General features: G+C 43.2%; 1 protein-coding gene across 1 annotated transcript; it reads right to left on the bottom strand.

The window, feature by feature from the left end:
- Positions 1 to 5,629: 5,629 nt before the first annotated feature.
- Positions 5,630 to 9,997, bottom strand: LOC124676855. Its single transcript, XM_047212878.1, has 3 exons — positions 9,835 to 9,997; positions 9,626 to 9,716; positions 5,630 to 6,038 (listed from the first exon to the last, which is right to left on the bottom strand). Exons 1-3 carry the CDS (start codon positions 9,902 to 9,904, stop codon positions 5,891 to 5,893), a joined length of 309 nt encoding a protein of 102 aa, XP_047068834.1. The 5' UTR covers positions 9,905 to 9,997; the 3' UTR covers positions 5,630 to 5,890.
- Between the last annotated feature and the right edge of the window lie 14,123 nt (positions 9,998 to 24,120).

The following is a 24,120-nucleotide window of genomic DNA, read 5'->3' as shown; positions in this document are numbered from 1 at the left end:
TGGATCAATTATGAAATATTTTAACTGCCTTGCTTGATCTAATGTATTACAAATTCCCACTTAGTTCTAATAGTACGTTTAGTTCTACTGTATTAGGCTAGCTTAATCCCACTTTTTCTTAAATTCTAGTGTATTTTCTTCAATAATTAATGCAATACGTGGATGAGATGCATGAAGGTAGGGATTTGACCCATTCCCTACAAAGATTATCGTCACTTCGATCCATATAAAACGTGTAGTACAAATGACTTACTGTTTTGTCAACTCATTGCCGCTTTGCACCGGGTGTACGTGGTCAAGAGTGGTGCACCAGTAACAATGTTGCTTTGTAGCCCGGGTTACACCCAACGTACATACGTACAACACATTGCAGGCTTCGAGGAAAGAGAACTAAGTAAAAAAACAAACGATTGCTCGATGGAAGTAAAAGAGAATGGAGAAATTTTTTTGTAGATGGAGTCGCTATCGAGGTAAACATGGACGGTGACTGAAGGACCATTTCACTCGCGATCATTTGAATATGATTTGTGGATCAATTTCGAAATATTTTGACTTTGTGCTCTGCACTCTTAGGCCTCGCTTGGTTCTAACGTATTATTAGGGATTTATTTATAAGGAGTATCCTAACCAAACCCTAAATTACTCACTTAGTTCTAATAGCACGTTTACTGTATTAGGCTAGCTTAATCCCATTTTTTCTCGAATTCTAGTGTTTCTTTTTTCAATAGTCAAGTCAATACCCTACCTGGACTTACGTTTTGTGATGACATTGTCCCTACGAAGATTATCGTCCCTCTAATCCCTATAAAACGTGTAGTACAAAGGACTTAGCGTTTTGTCAACTGATTGCCGCTTTGCACCGAGTGTACGTGGTCAAGAGTGGTGAACCACTAACAGTGCTGCTTTGGGACCAACAGGTGTACCCCGGGTTACACCCAACGTACACATGGCACATTTTTAATAATCAAACTGAAAAATTTCTATTTAGGCCACATGATATTCATTTCATGTATAACTTCCATTTTTCTCGGTACCCTGTCATTTCTTTGGATTTGGCAAATAAAATGATATCATCCCATTTCATTTCTTTCAAATAAAATATAATGACAGGTTGCCAGATGAGCACTAATTAACATCTTGACTGAACCTCTTGACCATGTAAAACTAGTACATATGTTCATCCAAAATTGCTTAGCTCTGTACACGCATAAAATTTAGACGCACGATTCGCATATAATTAGTACATATGTTAATCCAAACTACTGCATATGTTCATCCAAATTGCTTAGCTTAGATCATTGCACAACAAGTCCTCCAAACTTTGACCGAAAACCAATTGACCGTTCGTTTAGGTTGTTGCTTGGTTCAGTCACAATATTTTCTAAATGCGAGGTAAAATCTTGGTGACTTTTGTGTGTAGTTGGGCGATGAGATCAAAGGTGGCAATGGGTTTTCTATTAGTGCCCAACCCGCATTTCTTTTGTTTTCTTTCTCCTCTACTTCTGGTTTGTCATCGAACAATGTACTTCCTCCGTTCCATGAAGGTTGTCCGAGATTTGTTAAAATTTTGATGTATTTAATACATCTAAATTTTGACAAATCTCAGACTACCATCGCGGAACGGAAGGTGTATTTCTTTTTTTTGCATGAAATAGAAAGGGTAGAAACCTGGTTGAAAAAAGTTGGGCGAGGAGGTAGGAAACAGAAAGGGTAGAAACCTGGTTGAAAAAAGTTGGGCGAGGAGGTAGGAACATTGAACAGGCCAAGCAAAAGCAGATTCAGTTACGCGAAAGTTGGATCGGTTGCCAAGATTACTACAGTACATTTTCTGTAACCTCTATGATCGATTATTCACTCCATCATGACCCAATTTGAACCAGCAAATTGGTCGCGTGGTCATAACATTTTGCGTGTTTGCGTCAAACTTTCAGCAGCCGATGAACCGTCATCAAAGTATCATACTGACCCAACTGCTAATTTTCTCATCACAGTACTTCTAGACTCTGTTGTCTGATCGCCGTGATCTAATAAAGACATATAATGCCGGTCGATGGGCCTCTACATTAGAGTAAATTTCCTGCCGTCACATGCCAACAAAAGAAGCAACCCGTTTCTCCAGATGTTCCCCGGCCTGCATCCAGCCGGAGCTACGTACGACCGGCCTCTCTCGATCGAGCTTCTCCACTTTCGTACGCGTATGGTGAAGGTGCTGTGCAAGCGGCGTCACTAGCGTTCAATGCAGTACGCGCAATAGGTCTTTCTCGGCTGGCCGGCTAGGTAGCTTGGATCGATGCGTGCCGCGTGAGATTTGACCGGCCGTCGGTGCGCACGCGGCCAGCTCGTCGGCTCGGCGGATGCCGACGAAACCGCTTGGATCAATACATCGGCGGCCTTGACGTACGCCGCAGCTACAGCTTCCGCTAGATTTTGTTTTCTGTTGACGCTGCATTACGTAAAGCCCCTGGCCCTTTTTATCAGACAATACGAGAAGAAAACTGCCCCGATTTCTGCATCTGAAGATGCATGCTGCCGCAAGTAAAGTCTTCAGGAATCTGGCCAACAGTTGGGTTGCGGAGAGGGACACCCCAACAGAGAGCCATCATCGGCCGGCAGTTAACCTCGCTGAAAGTCTCATGCGTGACAGGAAACGGCCTCCACCTTTCTTCTTCCTTCCTTCCTCGATCCTGTCCTCTCTCCGTCTCGATTGACAGAAAGCTGCCTCTGCTCAATAGAAACCAGGTTGGCCACTGCTGTGGAAATGGTAAACTGACAACACAGCAAGGTCAAGGAAAAGATCAAGTGAGCAGCGACGTGAGAACGAGCTGTGATTAATTCTGAGAAAACGTTTTTTTCTCCAGGAGGTCGGTGTCTTCTTCATTTTACGTCGTGGAAAAGTAGGCACCGGAAATTAGGTTGACACGATGGCGACGCCGTCGATCGACTAGTAAGCACGCCAAACTTTCAGCGGAGGCAAAGACAGAAAAATTGAGGGCCCTAGCAACACAGAACAATGTCTATAACCTGAACAGAAAAAATAAATAGACCATGCGTCACCTCCAAACAAGCATCACTTATGGAATCGAGATGATTAGGCGTCTACATTGTCTACTTACCTGATAACGACTCAACTGAAACCATATCATAGGCGTCTGCGTTTCTTCAGTTTAAAAAATAAATAAATATTGCCCGGCAATATTTATTTAAGCCAATACAAAAGATTTGTTAATTAAGAAGAAGATGTTCAGTTAATTAGTGAAAAAAACGGGTGAAAACCACTACACCCTGCCCTTGAAACACCACTACACCCTGCCGGAGAGAAGACGTCACAACTGCTATGGGAGAAGCGGACATGAGATGCTCGGACGTAGATGAAGAAGCCAACCCTCCGAGGACCCCTCACACCAACAAAGCTTCAGGGCCGCCGTACCAACATCTGTGACCGCCGCCCCGGCGTAAAAGACAAATTGACTGGCATTCATCAACGCACACAAACCATTTGTTTTTGTTGTGTTTGTGTCAAATATTATGTACAAGTTGGGTTGCGTTAGGACCAGAGTTGTAATAGAAGTGGATAGGTTACACGTAGTGTTCGAATCGGACTCTAGTAGTCTAGGTCTCCCACATAATGTGAGATGCACCACATGTTGTAAACTAGCAGTAGGAGCGCAAGAGGAGCCGGCGGCTTGTGCCGGTGCCCAAGGCGGCCAGGTGCTACGGTATCAAAGGGGAGGAGCGCCCGTAAAGCATGCTCCACAGATGTAAGCGTTCGTTGAACTGCGTTACCAAATCTCGGTGTCGTCATCGTGTTGTGATTTCTTGGTTCCTCGGTAGATCGACTATGCACCTACGACGATAACAGTTATGCTATGGTTGATGCGGTGAACTGACAGACAAATTAAGCAATGTTCAGTGACAATTAATTCAGCTCCAAACATCGATACTAAAAACACAATAGTTGGTGCCACCAACATGAACAACAATGCAACTTCTTTCCGATACGCCCAGGGTGTAAAGAAGCCAGGTATGCCCTTCCTTGATGAATCATCACGCACCCTCATCCTCTGACCCTCATGTATCATGTGTTCTGCTTTCTCCATGACTCTTGGTTTGGCAGCGTTAGTTAGGTAGGTAGAGAGTACTGGACATGGCCACAGCCTACTGATCTTCATCGAAAATTCAGCTTAGGTTGCGTACACTTCTTGATTGAGAGAGACCGACAGAGATAAACAATGGCGATAAGAGACTCGGCGAATTAGTTTGAACAGGTTATAGAAGAATAGAAATGGCATGGTATCGTTCATTCACATGCGACACATCACTGTCAGATTCCAAATCTTCTGCCTTTCAAAAAAAAAGCTCTGTCAGATTCTCTTCTTCATTTCGCTGAACTTGTTTCAACTTTGACCTGTACCTTACCTTAATTTAGTCTTCTTGCTGCCAACATATGCCGAACTCCACGCCCGATGATTCCGGAACCGACGGTACACGTAGACGATTGTCAGTGAGAAAACACAAAGCAAGATGCCAACAGGGTTTGAAAGAAAATGGGCGACCCTCATAGGGTACATGAAAAGTGTCCTGTTCTTTCTTCTGTTCTGTGGTAACCTTTTGAAGTAGCTAGCTAGCATGTGTGCCCTGTTGCGGTCTTGCTTCATGATTCAACCATAATAGAAAAGCAACAAGAGCAAGTTGAGAAAGAGACAATGGGTGTTAGGTCGTTAAGAGTTGTTGCCGATGACAGTGATCGACGGCGACCACGTCGAGGCCATGCCCCTTCTCAATTATTTCCTGATTCGGGATACAATTAGATTAAACTGGTGTATCTGTAAGGCTGTAACCATCGGTGCTCAGTCTAACAATAAAACATCACCGCTTCAAGCATTTCGGTGCGTTAGTCTCGACTCTCGAGGAGATTCGATTACTCAGAGATCTCCAAGTTCCCAGATGGAGATCACTCAAGGTCAACGCCAGGCCATGTTTACAGTAACGAAATCCTCTTCTGGTAGAAGATAAAAGACACATCTACATCAGTCATCAGAGCTGTAGTATCTCTAATGTTTTGGGAGCTATCCTGGGGTTTTGATCATTTATCATCATGCTCATTGCCGCCGAAACAGATGTTTCTGGTAGAAGATATGCAGCTTTTATATTTTGAAGAACTTCAATGTATACGTATGCGAGTATGGTGAGTAAGTTGCAAGTCCTCCCAAGTCTGGAATGCGACCAGGTGCATTACAACTCAGAAAGCTGGCTGTTATCTTATGGCACACTCCGAGATCCATGAGCCTGACACAGACTATGCAGCTAGCTAGTTTTAGTTCCAACTAAACAATTGTACCCAGGAAAGTACGTACTAATCACCCAACATGAAACCATAAAGAAACCCACCGCCAGATCCACCAAAAGGAACCTAGTGCAGTGCAGGAAGCAACACCGATGTCTCACCCATCATCTCCATAGCACATTAGCACGTGCCTCCCATGCTCTAAGTATGTACTAAGTACCGACACTACCTTGCAGTATTATATGCCAAACAAAGAAAGGAATCGCATCTTAGGGCATCCCATGTCAAGCAGCGTGATGTTACTGTCTCGAGCACACCAACTTAGGAGCAGGTAACATGAAATCCTGTGACAAGTTCCCTTCATCAGTAGTACGAGGGAAACATTTCATTCATTTCATTGTTTTTCAGGATAGTACATATTTTCATTACCATGCATCAGTGTACCTCGGCATCTGAATGCTGGTTCGGTAGCTTATACAGAAAATAGCCAGCCTGCAGAATCTCAATAAATGCACACAGAGTGCCAGATTCTTTGTTCAGAAAATAACATCCAAGATGTTCCATATCTAATGGCTGTAATTTGGTGCCTCTTCTACAGAGTAGATCCTACTCCTTTTTGGGGTTGGTGTCAGCTGGAGGAAGGAACTGCTTTGCATAGTTGTGAACTCTTGACCCTGAACCTGACTGGTGATCATAGTACTCCACCAGTGCCGAACCACCCAAGGCTGCCAGGGTAAGGGCCTGAGCATGAAGCCTACAAAGGTAGAACAATCAAATAAAGTTAAGCATGTGTAGCATTGACACATCAATGATGATGCAGGGTTTCATTAAATGAGTACAGCAGTGATCATAAAGGTCCAACATTTTGGTTAATACTGTACTTTCCAGGTTTCTTTGCAATCAAAACATGTCAGGTTCGACTGCACAGAAAGGCTAAGTAAACGATGCAAACAAAGATTGGAGATGTAATAACCGGGCATTACTCCGTTGGATGAAAAAACTGAATATCGCCTCTATATTAACGAAAAAATGGCACAAAGACAGTGTAGCCTGCCAAAGTAAAAGAATGAAATCAAATAAATTTAAGTCCGTGTAGTTTGATCGTGAAGCGGTGGTAATGAACTAATGATGCAGGATTCTATTAGTTACATATAGCAGGTCTAGAGCCATAACTTTGAACCAAAAGGTCCAACATTTTGGTTAGTATTACTTTCCAGGTTTCTTTGCACTCAATACATGTTAGATTCTATTGCACGGAATGGCCAAACTAAACAATGCAAACGAAGAGTAGATGTAATGGCCTAAACATTACTCTGTTGAATGAACCTGAATATTGTCTCAATTTTTACCAAGTGGCAGAGGGACATCAATAAGATCAGTAAAAAAAAGGTATTTTACAAGTAGATCAATGAAGTGAATGAGATCAAAGGAACCTAAAGGTTCGATAGTAGAAAATGCCTGAAAAGCATACAGAATTAAGATTCCCCCTTGCTAACTCTCTACCACAATGTGGATCACAAGGGTGAAACGATAACCCAGACGTGCTTGAGCCTACATCAAATCAGAACCATACTAGTTCAGCTGAACATGCTTGTTAGGATCCAGTTAAAGCTGGCTGGCTTAAGATAAATGTGAATGTGCTTTGATATTCATTCTGCCAAGTGTTGGCGTCATTATAAGAGACCACTTGGGACAGGTTCTTCTGTCATCCTGGAATTTTATGAACATATGCAGACTACGTATACCTGGCCGGCTTAAGATAAATGTGGATGCGTTTTGATATTCACTCTGCGACGAAAGTATATATTCACTCTGCGACGAAAGTATCAGTGTCACTACAAGAGACCACTCGGAACAAGTTCTTCTGTCACCCTGGAAGTTTATGAAGGTACATACTAGTGTAGCTGAAACATAATCCTTCTCATTTAGAGAGATCCATTTTTCTGCTCAGTGGACTCATCAGGTAATCTTGGCAACGGACTGTTTATTGGTTGTTCAGTCTTACTTATACCGCTGAGGATAGATCATGTTTCGTGGAATCTTCAAGGATGTTTGCATGATTATGGCTGCTCTTCCTGTTTAGGGAGTCATGAAGGTTCATCGTCATACCAATTAGGCAAGAGGGAGTTGAGTTATGGTTTTCTATGGGTCGGCTGCCTACCGTTTCAGATCATATAGGAAACCATTGAATGTATACATCCTTTTAAAAAATTCGCTCTAAATGCAGGCAAATTCTATGTGAGTTGAGTTCCTCTTCTAAATATCGGTGGCGCTGCATTCCCATGAGCCTGAATACAACCATGCATAGTATGTTGAATGTTGGAGTCAGCAACTAGGGTTGTGAATTTGAAATTTTGAACTTTAACATTTTCAGCTCACTGGCATTATCCATAAAACCTAAAAATAAGGGCTAGGGGGGCCCATCAATTTGATTGAAAGGTACCCCATATCCCAAATAAGGTATATGTGGATATGTGTCCCAAACACCTATTTAGTACGTAGAACTGTCACTGCATGTACACTTGTTCTGTAGAAAAATAAATTATTTACAGGACATGGCTTGGTCAAAACATGCTGATATCAGTTCGTACACAATCACAGAGAAGAGCAAACTTTTGTCCTGCTGTGTTTTGAGCATCAGTTGTTAGTTGCTAACCTCTGAGACGTAACTGTTGCCAGATGTCCAACTGCACTGGGTTTAGATTTGTTTCAACACTATGTTCTACTACTTCCTTCACCTTCATCAGTGCAATCCTTCAGGAATTCTACACACTACCCTACACTGGTCTGTATATGCTACCAACAGTATCATCAAATAGTGTCTGGGGAAAAGTAGACAAAACAATATTGCATATAAAACTCTGAAGGGTTCACAGCATCAAGTTATGGGCATGAAAGTGGGGTTACTGCAGTGCATAGCCTTCGCCAGGGCAACACTTGTTGTATTGACAACAACCAAAGTCTGACACCTAGAAAGATATATATAGAGAGTCCAGGCATGGCTTTCACTACAGATATCCGAGTAGTGATATACATTTTTCTGAAACTAAAGAGAATTGTGCTATCACGACAAATGTGTTAATTAGAATTTATGAGCCGCCACAGGGAACCAATTCCTTTGTGTATAGTACCTTTGTTCTGTCATTTGTACTGTATACACTGACGCGGTTGACTGGCTATAGCCCCTTTCATGAGTCTGTAATAAACACCCATCTAGGTTAACGCTAGTTGATAACTGATGCCATGTCGACAATAATGTTTATTGCACACTTGTTCTTTGTGTCAAGTGAGGAGCACAGGCAAGCACCTTGCAGGGCAACACAGAGTACACTCTGTGACTACTATGTTCATTACTTTACGAGCAGTAGCCAATTGTTACCTAGCAAGTTGTGAAATCTTTTGGTCACTGTCAAGCACTTCCATGACATTATACACCAAACATATGATGGAAAATTAGAACTGCCCAACATGCACCTCTGTTCACATAAAAGCAGCTAGCTCTTTTACTGAACCCACGTATATATTATTATGGGATAATGTTGCATAAATAGCTCAAGTTCGAGTTAATGGATGTATTTTGAATGTAACTATGTAAAGTGTGTAATCGAGGAAGCATGCTCTGTCTAAAAAAAATGCGATACAAAAGTTCACTTCTGTTGATCACCAATAGTGCCAGATCCACTCTCCCCTCGTTTGGTTGGGGTCAAAACTATTGACTACAAATTTGTAACAACGGAGGTGTCACTGACCACGGGGAAAGAAGTTCTTGCTTGCGCGCTTCAATTAAACCTATAACCGCATCTTATACTACGAAATTAGCATTTATTATGTGGGTCAAAACAAGTGCTGCATCTGATCCAAATTAGTTGTCACATGTTCAGTGAACCTAGACATACTTAGGCAACATTTTGCCTAAATCTGCGACGATTAATTTGGATCGGATGTAGTAATAACTACTTGACGAACAGAAGTCCAGTACGGATAATTATAATTGGGCTAATCGTGCCACTTATGAGTACTGCATCAAAGAAGTCTGACGACGCATGTATCTTATAGGAGCCTAAAAGGTTAGCATCCTAGTGATATAGCCAGGATTGAATACGTTCATGCCGTGTTCCAACAATGCAGCCGTGGTGCAGCTACCCAGTAATCCAATACCCACGACAGCCACAACTCCACGAGCATCGCTGACCGAGCTAAACCGATTCTAAGTTGGGAGACATGCATCCTTACTGAAGATTAAACCGATTTCGACACACGATTTCATCCGCGGGATACAACAAACGCAGATCGCATGGACATTTTACAGCGGTTGCCCCGGCCAGGCCATAGGGATCGTACCTGGCGTGGATGAGCTTGACGCTGGTCTTCATGCCGGGCCTGGACCAGTTGTACGCGATGGATCCCGCGATCCCCGAGAGCCACAGCGCCCCTTCAATTCAATCACACACACGGCAAGAAAAGGGGATCAGATATTCAGATGGCAGGAAGAGAAGGACCGACGAAATGCGTTGGCGGCGGAACAAGAAAAAAGATCGGTGAGGACGTACCGACGGCCCGGAGCTTGTGCTCCACGATCCACGTCCTCGCCGACTGCAGCGCGCTCTTCTCCTCCGCCATTCCGCGAGAAAAGAAAGCTTCTTTCGGATCGAGCTCCGGCTCCAATCTGCGCGTGCGATTCCGCGACGGGAGTGGGAGGGAAGAGGAAGGAGAGGGGAAAAGGGTTTGGGGCTCCTCTTGCGCTGTGTTGTTGGTTGGGGGCTAGAAATCAGTCCTCGGTGCGCCGGTGGCGGCGACTGCGTCGCGCAGCTGGCTCGTGGTTTTGGGCGATTTCCGGCTGCGTCGTGGTGAACCGGAGTGCGAGGCTGGATGCCGTGCGGGGAAACCCTATGTGCTCTCTCCCGTGGTCGCAAAGTTAGACAAGGCCCTACCAATTTACAGCACCTGCATAAGTTAGATTTAGCAATTTGAGCCAATATAGGATTTTAGGCCGTTTTTTTGCACAGGTCAGACACCACATCGATGGTCTGGCCCGGATATTTTTTGGAGGCCAAAGCCCAAAACCGCTCTCGGCCCATATATATCCCGGTCAGCGCCGCGGATGGAGGTCAAACCTCATCCGTCTCACCGCCGCTTCCACTCCCGCCGACGAGAAATCCGCCCCGCCACTCCACTCTCCGGTGAGCAACCGCGTTCCTCCCGCGCCCGCAAGAGCCATGGTGTCCAGCGGAGGTCAAGGAGGCCGCGGCGGAGAGAGGGTGGGCGGCGCCGGATCCGCCCCCGCGCGCAAACTTACCGCCGAGGAGCTCGAGCAACAGCGTCGGTCCTCCGACACCACCCGCATCCGCAGTTTCGTACCGCTACCTCCACCACGGGATGAAGCTATCCGGGGCATTCGCGCGGTGCAAGTCGCAGTTCTACCACGACCTGGAGGTGTCGAGGACCCGAGATCCGCCGCCATGCCGCTCGAGGTGCAGCGAGGCGTCAAGTACAAGTCACTTGAGTTGCGTCAATTATTAGTTTCTTAGTTTCATCACATATGAATACATCTGATCACTTATTTGATTTTTTTTAGGTTGGATAGTGGATGTGTATGGATATAATTTCTGAAATTAGCTTACATAATTTTCCTTATGCATACATATATATCGGTGTCCATACATGCTCCAAAAATCTCAACACCACACTTATATTTGTATTCTATTTTTAAACTAATCAAGATTTGTATTTTTTAAAAAAACTAATCAAGATAATTCCTATTTCATTTTTGGTTTGCTTCTCATATGAATATCTCAACATATGTTTTTGTTTCTTGAATACAAATAAAAAATATCTAGAATTATTCACTCCATTTTTAACCCTTGTAAGACCCTGCATCTCATAATTCCGCCTTTTTATGAGAACCAAAGTTTTAAACCTGGAGTTTGATCTTTGGTGGGCTCGAAATGTCACTGCTCTCCTAACCATCCAACGACAAGTTGATTCTCTAGACGATCCATCGTTAGAAATCCACATAGTGATGAGGTGTTCTTGCCTATCAAATCCACACATAGAAGTCCCTTGCGGTGTTGCAACCACCAATTTCACAAGCAATCAATTTCCGTTGACCTCATGGCAAAAAAAATAAATTTATGACGAATATAGCGGGAACAATACTTGTATATAAGGCATTTCATGTATGTTCCTTTGACCTAAGAAACAAGAAAAATCACTGCATTGTGAATTACTGATTCTATTTTACATGTATAGGGTGCGCTGACACCCATATGCACTGATGTATTTTCCTCCACAAGACAATACATCTTTTTTTTTACCGCCGAGAAATGGAAGACAACACATATGCTACCACATGTTGAAGTGCGCAGGAGATCGAAGAACGATGGCGGCTCCCAACATTCCCAATCGGCGACTGCCCATGGCATGCGACGGTCCACTGCGCCCACTGCTTCATTTGCAACAAAGCAGATACCGGGTTTGAAATCCGTGGTCAATCAAAACCGCGGCTGATTTCCTGCGAGCCAACTTCCGGTTCCTCGACCCACGTAGCGTAGCGAGGCAATGTTTATCCGAGCGGCCACGCTTACCGGTGGCTGCAGCTCATTTCACCTGGTCGGGTGATCACCTAGCTGACACCAGTAGCCACGCACTCGTGAAACTACGGGCGCGCTTGCTAGATCGCATGGTCCTTTAGCACATAATACCTCCGTTTAAAGGAATAAAACACCATTATTTTACGTGTTTTTTATTTAACCAAGAATTACTTTATAGATAAAAATTATTTATATGAAATTAGTATTATTAAAAAGGTGTTTTTCAATATGAATCCAACGGTACTAATTATATACTAATATAATCAAAATTTTGTTTCTTGGTTTTTATGATCAAAGTTCATCTTAGAATATGCTTACGTCTTATTTCTTGAAACGGATGTAGTATTCATATTTCATATTTAGAGATATGAAAATCGATTGATTGGTTGCACAGGTTCGCTTCACGATGTGGCTAGCACCAATATTAAAGCATCTCCGAGACCGATCCAAGAGAAATGACCGAATCAACCCATTCCAACAAGCCACCCTCTTCTTGACGAAAATTGACAACGCGGTGTCCTCGTAGAGCCACCGAGGGAGATGGTGCGAGCTCGCATGGAACGACCAAAATCCGGCAGGACGAATTCGGTCACTCTCCGCGAAATTTCAACACCGTATTTACTAGAGGCACTCTCGCCGCCAAATCTGAATCCCCCATTTTCCCAACTTCGAGATCTTCAACCCTTCCAAATCTAACGACATGGCAGGAGCTTCCTCACCGCCTAGGTCTGCGAGGTTGGCGGCGGTTGCGGCGACGGCGAGCGGCCACGGCTTGTCGGCTCCTTCCTCCACCTCGAATCCTTTGGTGGTTGTAGCATCTCAGATCCTGGGTCCATCTCCGATTTGTGGTAGATGGGGTATTTCTAATGGCTTCGATTGTAGGTCGTCTCTTCTCCCTCGAGCACGGAGACACTTGTTCATCTAGGTTCTCCATCGAGCACTGCAACAGTGGTCTTGCTAGGTTCATTGCTAGAGTCTCCTTGTTCCCCGACTTCTGTGCTACATGTTGTTTTTCCAAGTGTAAGAAAGCTCCACTCTTTTATGTTCTAGATAATATTTGTATGCTTGTGGTAGAGATTGTTCGGTTAGTTCAAAGCTTAGCAATGTTCTTCATACCATATTGTATCAACGTTGGTAGCTCCCCCGATCTGTCAACTCTCTCTATCAAAGACAATGGCATGTCCTCGACTGCGCTGCCCCTTATGTACATGATGAATTAATATATGCACACAAACCTTCAATAGTTTGGCATCTGTCTCTGTCCGAGTTTGTCCTTAACTTTCCGGTGAGCCCATGAATAGCGGCATATCCTTTACACATGGCTTCAAAAAGGCGTATATGAAGAAAGTTGTCGATGATGTTCTTGACTCCACTAGGATCACTGTGATCACTCTTCAATTGTACAGCCACACCAGAAAATGGAGGACCAGGTGGAGACTGATGGCTCGCAAGTGCAGGAGATCAATTGTAGTACTTTTCAATAACAAAGGTTGTCGAACCCACGAGGAGCTGAAGGTATTGTTTAGCGGATTTGACAAGCAAACAATAATAATAAAGCAGTAGTTTTGGTGTTTTGAGTGTATATTTGCAATAAAGTAAAGTACAGAAAGTAAATTGCAATATGTAAATGCTCTCGGTGAGAGAAAGTTCAATCCTCTATGCAGCAAGAGGACAAGCTCAAGTGTGTATGTGCTTATACGAGACAAATATTTCTGAAGGCGGCATGGATTTACTAGCATCAGAGTTCTACACAACATAGTAAATATTTTTTGTCAAGTTTCATTTAATTAGGGACGGAGCCTAAATCAGGTGCAACCATAGATATGAGCAAATGCATCCCTTATGATGGGTCCTAGAGCCATTTTCATGTGCAAGCATAGGAATCATTAAGGCATAAATGTCCCACCATAGCAATAAGATCATTGGTCCCCGACATAAACCCCTCTAATGCAACCCATAGTACTGAAAAACGGTTTCTGTCATTTCGCCCCTTCCAACACACATTCATTACATTAAAGTGTAACCCTATGATCCCATATAGGTGAAGTAATATGCAGTCGATGTTCGCATAAAACCATCATAGAACAAGATAGAAGATAAAAAAAACTTGACCAAATACTCATTGCATATCATATAGAATCATAGTCAGATCATCATATGCCCTCACGAACGTGGGGAACTACTCACAAGTGTAAAACATGATATAGACCAGAGGCATAATGGTTGCAACACAATCTGAATATATAATCTCTCCACCAAATAAATATAAAGTACCAATCACAGACATGCAACTCGACTCAAAACGATATCCAGGGTTCAATTCAACACAAACTATGAGAGGGATGAAGTCGATCTCGTAGATGGAAGTGGTGGTGATGATGGTGATGATGGTGCTGATGGAGATGTTGATGGAGATGCCTCCCCCATGCCAAGGAGGAGTGGTGATGACGATGGCGTCGATTTCCCTTTCACCGGAGGCACCGGTGTAGCAGGATCTGCCCTCTCCCGGGATAGGAGAGGACTTTCGCCTCCACCGCCACCTAAATAAATATCAGAAAAAATATGGCTTAGGTTTTTGGGTAAAACGGAGCCGTCGGTTAAAAGGAGGGCCTGAGACGATGCCCGAGGCTGAAACGAGCATGGATAGCGCGCCAAGCCAGGCCGCATGTACTCTTTTGGCCTACGTGGCTCCTTTCGCGTGATTCTTTCGCCCACGGTTCTTCTTTGGGTTTATCCTTGGCCATGCAGATGTCAGACTATCCAATTGTTGTGAAAAGCGACTGTCTTGGAGCGGTTCAGATGATCAATGAGGACACAATGAATAGATCTCCTTATCCTGGGTTGATCAATGAAGTGAAATACTTTTGCGGTAGTGCCAGAGAGTGCAATGTTGTGCACAACAGTAGAGAACTAAATGGTGTAAGTCATAGTCTAGCTCAGTTTGGGCGTGTCCAAACTTGCACCAATGTCTAGATCGGCTCTGGACCAGATGAGGTTCGTTTAGTTTGTAATGAGGATGACACTGCTATTACTTGATTACTACATTTTTTCCTGCAAAAAAAGTTTCGTCAATGAAACTGGGAAGACCCCTTTCTTTCAAAAAAAAATATGCAGGAAAAGAAAACGAGACAGGCTAGCTACACCAAACTTAAATCACGTGCTCTGGGTTGCACACGGTGTTGTCATTCAGGCCAGAATATAAGTCAGTTCAAAACAAAAACAAAAAGGCCAGAATATAAGTTCAGGCTTTGGGAATGGATTTTTTTGTCAAAAAGGACCACCATCCCCAATTCATTGATAAAAAAGGACCACATGTGAGTAGAATTGACAAAACGGACCACCTTCGGTGTGGCGGCAAAGCCCCCAGGCGACACGTGGAGGATGCCGCCGGGCGATGTGGCGGCAGGGACCCACCGTCCCAGCAGGTGGTGGCACGTTAGCCTCCAGCCCCGCCGTCAAGCTGCTGTCGATCGCCGCGGGCCATGCCGCCGTTAAGCAGGGCGGCAGGTCGACATGGAGAGGTCGCCCGGCAGCTTTCTATCCTAGCCGGCGACGTGGAGCGTGCCTCCAGGGCTGGTGGCGGTAGGGCCCGGCCCCGACAACACTGACCGGCACTGATTTCTATTGCACTGACTGCCCTGCGTAGGAGCTGTCGGAGATTCCCGCTCGATACAGATAATTAACCACCGAAAGCAGCCTATTTGCGAAGAAGTTCTGTGCTGATACATCAATTAGACAGCCTATACCAATAATTTTGAAGTAATTTTTTTGGTACTGCTCACACTAATTGAAGGCTATATAAGTTGTCTTTCCCGCATAGAAATCGAAATAGCAGGATCAAGTTTGCCTTCTTCGCGTCTTTATTTCGTGCGCAAAATATTGGAGTGAGTATGAGTGTGCCTTGCTCGGACCAGGATTTTAGGTCGATGAAGGGGAAGAATGCAAGCTTGTCACCGGGGGTGAGAGCAAAGAGGTGTTTGTGCGGCCGCCTTGCGAAGGCGAAGGAGGTGGTTGATTTTTCTGATAAGTTCAGCATGAAATATTTCATGTGCGCGAGCTATGATCATGATCCACCCAGATAAACAAGTTCGTCGTCCTTGAGGCCTGCGGTATGTTCTAACAGCATGATTAAAAAAATTAGTTGTATGTCATTAATTTGCATTTATTAACCGTATTATTTGTGTTGCAGTCTCCCCCACCCTTTGCATGTGGTTTCATTGGATAGACCAGGAGCAGCCGGATTGGGCACGCCATGAGGTGGAGGAAAAATAGCGGCGTGCATGGGCAATGTTCCATGAGGAAGAGCGTAGGAAAAAGGTTGCAGCTAATGGTAAAGCAGAGAGAGACAAATACAAAAATTAAGGGCGGAGCAAGCTCGAAATTGTGAGGTGAATCAGAAGAGGATGGATGATGAGGCTGTACGTAGGTATGCAGAGGAAGAGGTGCGCAGAGAGGCCCGTGAAGCGGAAAGGAAGAGATTAAGGGAAAGAGCTGCCGAGGCGCAGGCGGCAGAAGAACGCGGTGACAATTCCGGAAAATGGCCACACTGGACGCATGGAAAGTAGAGTGATCTGTTGTAGTAACTACGTATGTTAATTTCTTTTTTACTTTGTCGTTATATCTTAAATTTCGTTGTAGTGATTAGACGTATTTTAATTTAAGTTATATTTCCATCTTTATTTCTTCAGATGTATTAATAATAAATGTTGATTTCCCGAAAAAAGTCCGCACCTAAAGTTCCCGAGTTATTTTTTCCCGTCAAAATTTCCCGCCATGTATCCCCGCCTTTTCGCTGAGCCGCGTGCTATAAAACTCCTCCCCGGGCATTCATTTGTTGAAGACAATCGTAGTCGCTCCAAGATGGCTCCTCCTGGCGATTTATGGCTGCTCCTCTTCTCTCCTCTGCTTCTTTAGTTATGAGTGCCAATAACATAGACAATGTCGAAGATCTGGTCACGAATGTGACCCTCCTCATAGAGGTAGGCAAGCTTTTTTCTAGGCACGCATGTATGCCTGGTCGAACTTCGGTGGAAATACGACAAGAGCTTCTTAGGTTGCAAGCTAGGTTTGAGAAGAAGAAAACGAAGGATGAGAAGAGACAAGAAGAACTTGCAAGGCATCCCTTTACGTGGGCTTCTTCGACCGAGGAGGACGAAGAAGTCTTCACGCCGAGGAGCCTAGCTAGGAAGCGATGCATCCGCTTGCGTAGACTCGGACGACGATTTTATGCCACCGAGTAAGAAGGGCAAGGCTAATTCATCGTCGAAGAGCAAGAAGAAGGGAAAAAAGTGAAGCTTATAATGTTACTCGTAGCGTTTATTTTAAGTTGTGGTGTTGGCAGTGCCAATGTATCTTCATTTCGATAATAACTTAATTTTATGTTGTATTTTTTGCATGTTGATGTATCTTATTTTTAAGTACTTGTTCAATAATTATGCAAAATTATAGAAATATGTCTCATACATAGGTCATACATAGCTAGAAATAATAGTAATATGCCACAATTGTCAACATATCACACTTGTGACGACGGTGTGGTGATCTCTGCTTAGCACCAGAAGGCGACCAGGGATGTGGTATACGATGTTGGCGCAAACCTTGGCCGTACTGGTTTTTCTCATCCTCTGTACGTGTCTCATCTGCTGGTGATGAAGTTTGAAATACGTATTGAGATTCCTGAATTGGGGGAATCAAACTAGCATCTGTGCTGAAAATAGCACCTCCAAAGAATTCTTCAACTATCCCGGTAACATCATTGCGAGGTTGTTGGGAAGTGCTGCCGTAGTATTGTGGTTCCATCTGCGTCATATCAGGTCATATCGGGACTGAAGATTCGTGTGTATCGAAAGGCTCCGTCAGAAACATGCACGCAATAATCATGTATGTAATTAACATGCATTAACCTGAGTTGGGTATTGCGATTGCATGTGGTCACGACCCCGCAGTGGGGGCATATTGTGGCCTAAACCAGCTCCCATGTTGGTCCACGTAGGGTCAACAGATTCCTGCGAACTTAAACGACATGTCATTAGTAGGCATGTAAATAATCACATGTTAGTAGGAATTATTAAATATGAGCATACCTGAGTGTTGAATCTTTGCGAGTAATCGTCTTCTGTGTAGGAGTATCGTTGTCCAGATGGATATGACGAAAAATGATCATCCTCCTATTACAATTGAAAAAAAATGTGTCATTGTTGTAAGTTCAGGAGGAATACATGTACGCAAGTTGAGTACCTGTGTGGCGCCATGGCGTTGAGATATGTGTACGGACTGTTGATACGTCTCCGACGTATCGATAATTTCTTATGTTCTATGCCATATTATTGATGATACCTACATGTTTTATGCACACTTTATGTCATATTCGTGCATTTTCTGGAACTAACCTATTAACAAGATGCCGAAGTGCCGTTCCGTTTTCTGCTGTTTTTGCTTTCGAAATCCTAGTAACGAAATATTCTCGGAATTGGACGAAACGAAGACCCGGGGGCCTATTTTGCCACGAACCTTCCGAAGACCGAAGAGCATACGAAGTGGGGCCACGAGGTGGCGACACCACATGGCGGCGCGGCCAAGGGGGGGCCGCGCCGCCCTATGGTGTGGGCCCCTCGTCAGGCCCCCGACTCTGCCCTTCCCCCTACTTAAAGCCTCCGTCGCGAAACCCCTGATGCGAAAAACCACGATACGAAAAACCTTCCAGAGCCGCTGATGCGTGTAGTTGACACGTCCGTTGGGAACCCCAAGAGGAAGGTGTGATGCGCTGATACGTCTCCAACGTATCGATAATTTCTTGTGTTCCATGCCACATTATTGATGTTATCTACATGTTTTATGCACACTTTATATCATATTCGTGCATTTTCTCGGAACTAACCTATTAACAAGATGCCGAAGTGCCGCTTGTCGTTTTCCGCTGTTTTTGGTTTCGGAAATCCTAGTAAAGAAATATTCTCGAATTGGACGAAATAAAAGCCCGGAGGCCTATTTTCTCACGAAGCTTCCGAAGTCCGAAGGGGAGACGAAGAGGGGCCACGGGGGAGCCAAACCCTAGGGCGGCGCGGCCCCCCCTTGGCCGCGCCGGCCCGTGGTGTGGGCCCCCGTGCCGCCTCTTGACTTGCCCTTCCGCCTACAAATAGCCTCCGTGACGAAACCCCCAGCACCGAGAGCCACGATACGGAAAACATTACCGAGACGCCGTCGCCGCCGATCCCATCTCGGGGATCTCGGAGATCGCCTCCGGCACCCCGCCGGAGAGGGGAATCATCTCCCGGAGGACTCTACACCGCCATGGTCGCCTCCGGAGTGATGAGTGAGTAGTCTACCCCTGGACTATGGGTCCATAGCAGTAGCTAGATGGTTGTCTTCTCCCCATTGTGCTATCATTGTCGGATCTTGTGAGCTGCCTATCATGATCAAGATCATCTATATGTAATTCTATATGATGCGTTTGTTGGGATCCGATGAATAGAGAATACTTGTTATGTTGATTATCAAAGTTATGCTTATGTGTTGTTTATGATCTTGCATGCTCTCCGTTATTAGTAGATGCTCGGCCAAGTAGATGCTTTTAACTCCAAGAGGGAGTACTTATGCTCGATAGTGGGTTCATGCCCGCATTGACACCGGGACAAGTGATGTAAAGTTCTAAGGTTGTGTTGTGCTCGTTGCCACTAGGGATAAAACATTGATGCTATGTCTAAGGATGTAGTTGTTGATTACATTACGCACCATACTTAATGCAATTGTCTCGTTGCTTGCAACTTAATACCGGAGGGGGTTCGGATGATAACTCGAAGGTGGACTTTTTAGGCATAGATGCAGTTGGATGGCGGTCTATGTACTTTGTCGTAATGCCCAATTAAATCTCACTATACTCATCATGATATGTATGTGCATTGTCATGCTCTCTTTATTTGTCAATTGCCCAACCGTAATTTGTTCACCCAACATGTCTGTTCGTCTTATGGGAGAGACACCTCTAGTGAACTGTGGACCCCGGTCCAATTCTCTTTACCGAAATACAATCTATCGCAATACTTGTTTCTACTGTTTTCTCTGCAAACAATCATCTTCCACACAATACGGTTAATCCTTTGTTACAGCAAGCTCGGTGAGATTGACAACCTCACTCGTTTCGTTGGGGCAAAGTAGCTTGGTTGTGTTGTGCAGGTTCCACGTTGGCGCCGGAATCTCGGTGTTGCGCCGCACTACATCCCGCCGCCATCAACCTTCAACGTGCTTCTTGGCTCCTCCCGGTTCGATAAACCTTGGTTTCTTTCCGAGGGAAAACTTGCCGCCGTGCGCATCATACCTTCCTCTTGGGGTTGCCCAACGAACGTGTGAAATACACGCCATCAAGCTCTTTTTCCGGCGCCGTTGCCGGGGAGATCAAGACACGCCGCAAGGGGAGTCTCCACTTCTCAATCTCTTTACTTTGTTTTTGTCTTGCTTTATTTTATTTACTACTTTGTTTGCTGCACTAAATCAAAATACAAAAAAATTAGTTGCTAGTTTTACTTTATTTGCTATCTTGTTTGCTATATCGAAAACACAAAAAAATTAGTTTACTTGCATTTACTTTATCTAGTTTGCTTTATTTACTATTGCTAAAATGGCCAACGCTGAAAATACTAAGTTGTGTGACTTCACAACCACAAATAATAATGATTTCTTATGCACACCTATTGCTCCACCTGCTACTACAGCAGAATTCTTTGAAATTAAACCTCGCTTTATCGAATCTTGTCATGAACAATCAATTTTCTCGGAATTAGTTCCGATGATGCTGCTGCCCATCTTAATAATTTTGTTGAACTATGTGAAATGCAAAAATATAAAGATGTAGATGGTGATATTATTAAACTAAAATTGTTCCCTTTCTCATTAAGAGGAAGAGCTAAAGATTGGTTGCTATCTCTCGCCTAAGAATAGTATTGATTCATGGACTAAATGCAAGGATGCTTTTATTGGTAGATATTATCCCCCTGCTAAAATTATATCTTTGAGGAGTAGCATAATGAATTTTAAACAATTAGATACTGAACATGTTGCTCAAGCTTGGGAAAGAATGAAATCTCTCGGTTAAAAATTGCCCAACCCATGGACCGACTACTTGGATGATCATCCAAACCTTCTATGCAGGACTAAATTTTTCTTCGCGGAATTTATTGGATTCAGTTGCTGGAGGTACCTTTATGTCCATCACTCTTGGTGAAGCAACAAAGCTTCTTGATAATATGATGATCAACTACTCTGAATGGCACACGGAAAGAGCTCCACAAGGTAAGAAGGTAAATTCTGTTGAGGAATCCTCTTCCTTGAGTGATAAGGTTGATGCTATTATGTCTATGCTTGTGAGTGGTAGGCCTAATGTTGATCCTAATAATGTTCCGTTAGCTTCATTGGTTGCACAAGAAGAACATGTTGATGTAAACTTCATTAAAAATAATAATTTCAACAACAATGCTTACCGTAACAATTCTAGTAATAACTATAGGCCATATCCTTATAATAATGGCAACGGCTATGGTAATTCTTATGGAAATTCTTACAACAATAATAGGAATTCACCCCCTGGACTTGAAGCCATGCTTAAAGAATTTATTAGTACACAAACTGCCTTTAACAAATCTGTTGAGGAAAAACTCAATAAAATTGATATTCTTGTTTCTAGAGTTGATAGTCTTGCTTCCGATGTTGATCTTTTGAAATCAAAAGTTATGCCTAATAGGGATATTGAAAATAAAATTGTTACTACAGCAAATGCCATTCAAGTTAGAATTAATGAGAATATAAGATTAATGGCTGAACTGCGTGCTAGGTGGGATAGAGAAGAAAATGAAAAACTAGCTAAAGAGAAGAATATAGCTAAAGTTTGGACTATTACCACCACTAGTAATGCTAATGCTACACATGTTGCTGCACCTCCTACTCATACTAATAAAAGAATTGGTGTTAGCAATGTTTCCACTTCTAATGCAAAGCGCGAAAAACTGCTCGAAACCGCTAAAACTCGCTGAAACTGCTCGCGATAAAGCTGCTGAAATTTTTTCCAACATTGGGGATGATGATCCCATTGCTTTAGATTATAATGGTTTGAATTTTGATGATTGCCACATCTCTGAAGTTATAAAGTTCTTGCAAAAACTTGCTAAAAGTCCTAATGCTAGTGCTATAAATTTGGCTTTCACGCATCATATTACAAATGCTCTCATAAAAGCTAGAGAAGAGAAACTAGAGCGCGAAGCCTCTATTCCTAAAAAGCTAGAAGATGGTTGGGAGCCCATCATTAAGATGAAGGTTAAAGATTTTGATTGTAATGCCTTATGTGATCTTGGTGCAAGTATTTCGTTATGCCGAAGAAAATTTATAATATGCTTGACTTGCCACCGCTCGAAAAATTGTTATTTGGATGTTAATCTTGCTGATCATTCTACAAAGAAACCTTTGGGTAAAGTTGATAATGTTCGCATTACCGTTAACAATAACCTTGTTCCCGTTGATTTTGTTGTCTTGGATATTGAATGCAATGCATCTTGTCCAATTATATTGGGAAGACCTTTTCTTCGAACCGTTGGTGCTATTATTGATATGAGGGAAGGAAATATAAAATATCAATTTCCTCTCAAGAAAGGTATGGAACACTTCCCTAGAAAGAGAATGAAGGTACCTTATGATTCTATCATTAGAACAAATTATGATGTTGATGCTTCATCTCTCGATGTTACTTGATACACACTTTCCGCGCCTAGCTGAAAGGCGTTAAAGAAAAGCGCTTATGGGAGACAACCCATGTTTTTACCTACAGTACTTTGTTTTTATTTTGTGTCTTGGAAGTTGTTTACTACTGTAGCAACCTCTCCTTATCTTAGTTTTGAGTTTTGTTGTGCCAAGTTAAGCCGTTGATAGAAAAGTAAGTACTAGATTTGGATTACTGCGCAGTTCCAGATTTCTTTGCTGTCACGAATCTGAGCCCACTGCCCTGCAGGAAGCTCAGAAAATTATGCCAATTTACGTGCATGATCCTCAGATATGTACGCAACTTTCATTCAATTTGAGCATTTTCATTTGAGCAAGTCTGGTGCCATTTTAAAATTCGTCAATACGAACTGTTCTGTTTTGACAGATTCTGCCTTTTATTCCGCATTGCCTCTTTCGCTATGTTGGATGAATTTCTTTGATCCACTAATGTCCAGTAGCATTATGCAATGTCCAGAAGTGTTAAGAATGAGTGTGTCACCTCTGAATATGTCAATTTATATTGTGCACTAACCCTCTAATGAGTTGTTTCGAGTTTGGTGTGGAGGAAGTTTTCAAGGATCAAGAGAGGAGTATGATGCAACATGATCAAGGAGAGTGAAAGCTCTAAGCTTGGGGATGCACCCGGTGGTTCACCCCTGCATATATCAAGAAGACTCAAGCGTCTAAGCTTGGGGATGCCCAAGGCATCCCCTTCTTCATCAACAAATTATCGGGTTCCTCCCCGAAACTACATTTTTATTCGGCCACATCTTATGTGCTTTTTCTTGGAGCGTCGTTTTGTTTTTGTTTTTGTTTTGTTTGAATAAAATGGATCCTAGCATTCACTTTATGGGAGAGATACACACTCCGCTGTAGCATATGGACAAATATGTCCTTGGTTTCTACTCATAGTATTCATGGCGAAGTTTCTCCTTCGTTAAATTGTTATATGGTTGGAATTGGAAAATGATACATGTAGTAATTGCTATAAATGTTTTGGGTAATGTGATACTTGGCAATTGTTGTGTTCATGTTTAAGCTCTTGCATCATATGCTTTGCACCCATTAATGAAGAAATACATAGAGCATGCTAAAATTTGGTTTGCATATTTGGTTTCTCTAAGGTCTAGATAATTTCTAGTATTGAGTTTGAACAACAAGGAAGACGGTGTAGAGTCTTATAATGTTTTCAATATGTCTTTTATGTGAGTTTTGCTGCACCGGTTCATCCTTGTGTTTGCCTCAAATAACCTTGCTAGCCTAAACCTTGTATCGAGAGGGAATACTTCTCATGCATCCAAAATACTTGAGCCAACCACTATGCCATTTGTGTCCACCATACCTACCTACTACATGGTATTTTCCAGCCATTCCAAAGTAAATTGCTTGAGTGCTACCTTTAAAATTCCATCATTCACCTTTGCAATATATAGCTCATGGGACAAATAGCTTAAAAACTATTGTGGTATTGAATATGTAATTATGCACTTTATCTTCTTATTA

This window comes from Lolium rigidum, chromosome 7, assembly GCF_022539505.1.
Source record: "Lolium rigidum isolate FL_2022 chromosome 7, APGP_CSIRO_Lrig_0.1, whole genome shotgun sequence".
NCBI lineage: Eukaryota > Viridiplantae > Streptophyta > Magnoliopsida > Poales > Poaceae > Lolium > Lolium rigidum.
The sequence above is the reverse complement of the archived record's forward strand: the minus strand, read 5'-3'. Positions and strand labels throughout refer to the sequence as shown.

What these genes read in the sequence shown, in the direction of transcription:
- LOC124676855 (XM_047212878.1), bottom strand. Translation starts at nt 9,904, where the DNA reads ATGGCGGAGGAGAAGAGCGCGCTGCAGTCGGCGAGGACGTGGATCGTG. An exon ending in GCACAAGCTCCGGGCCGTCG is followed by an intron (nt 9,717 to 9,834) that starts GTACGTCCTCAC and finishes ATTGAATTGAAG; the next exon opens with GGGCGCTGTGGCTCTCGGGG. An exon ending in GTCAAGCTCATCCACGCCAG is followed by an intron (nt 6,039 to 9,625) that starts GTACGATCCCTA and finishes CTACCTTTGTAG; the next exon opens with GCTTCATGCTCAGGCCCTTA.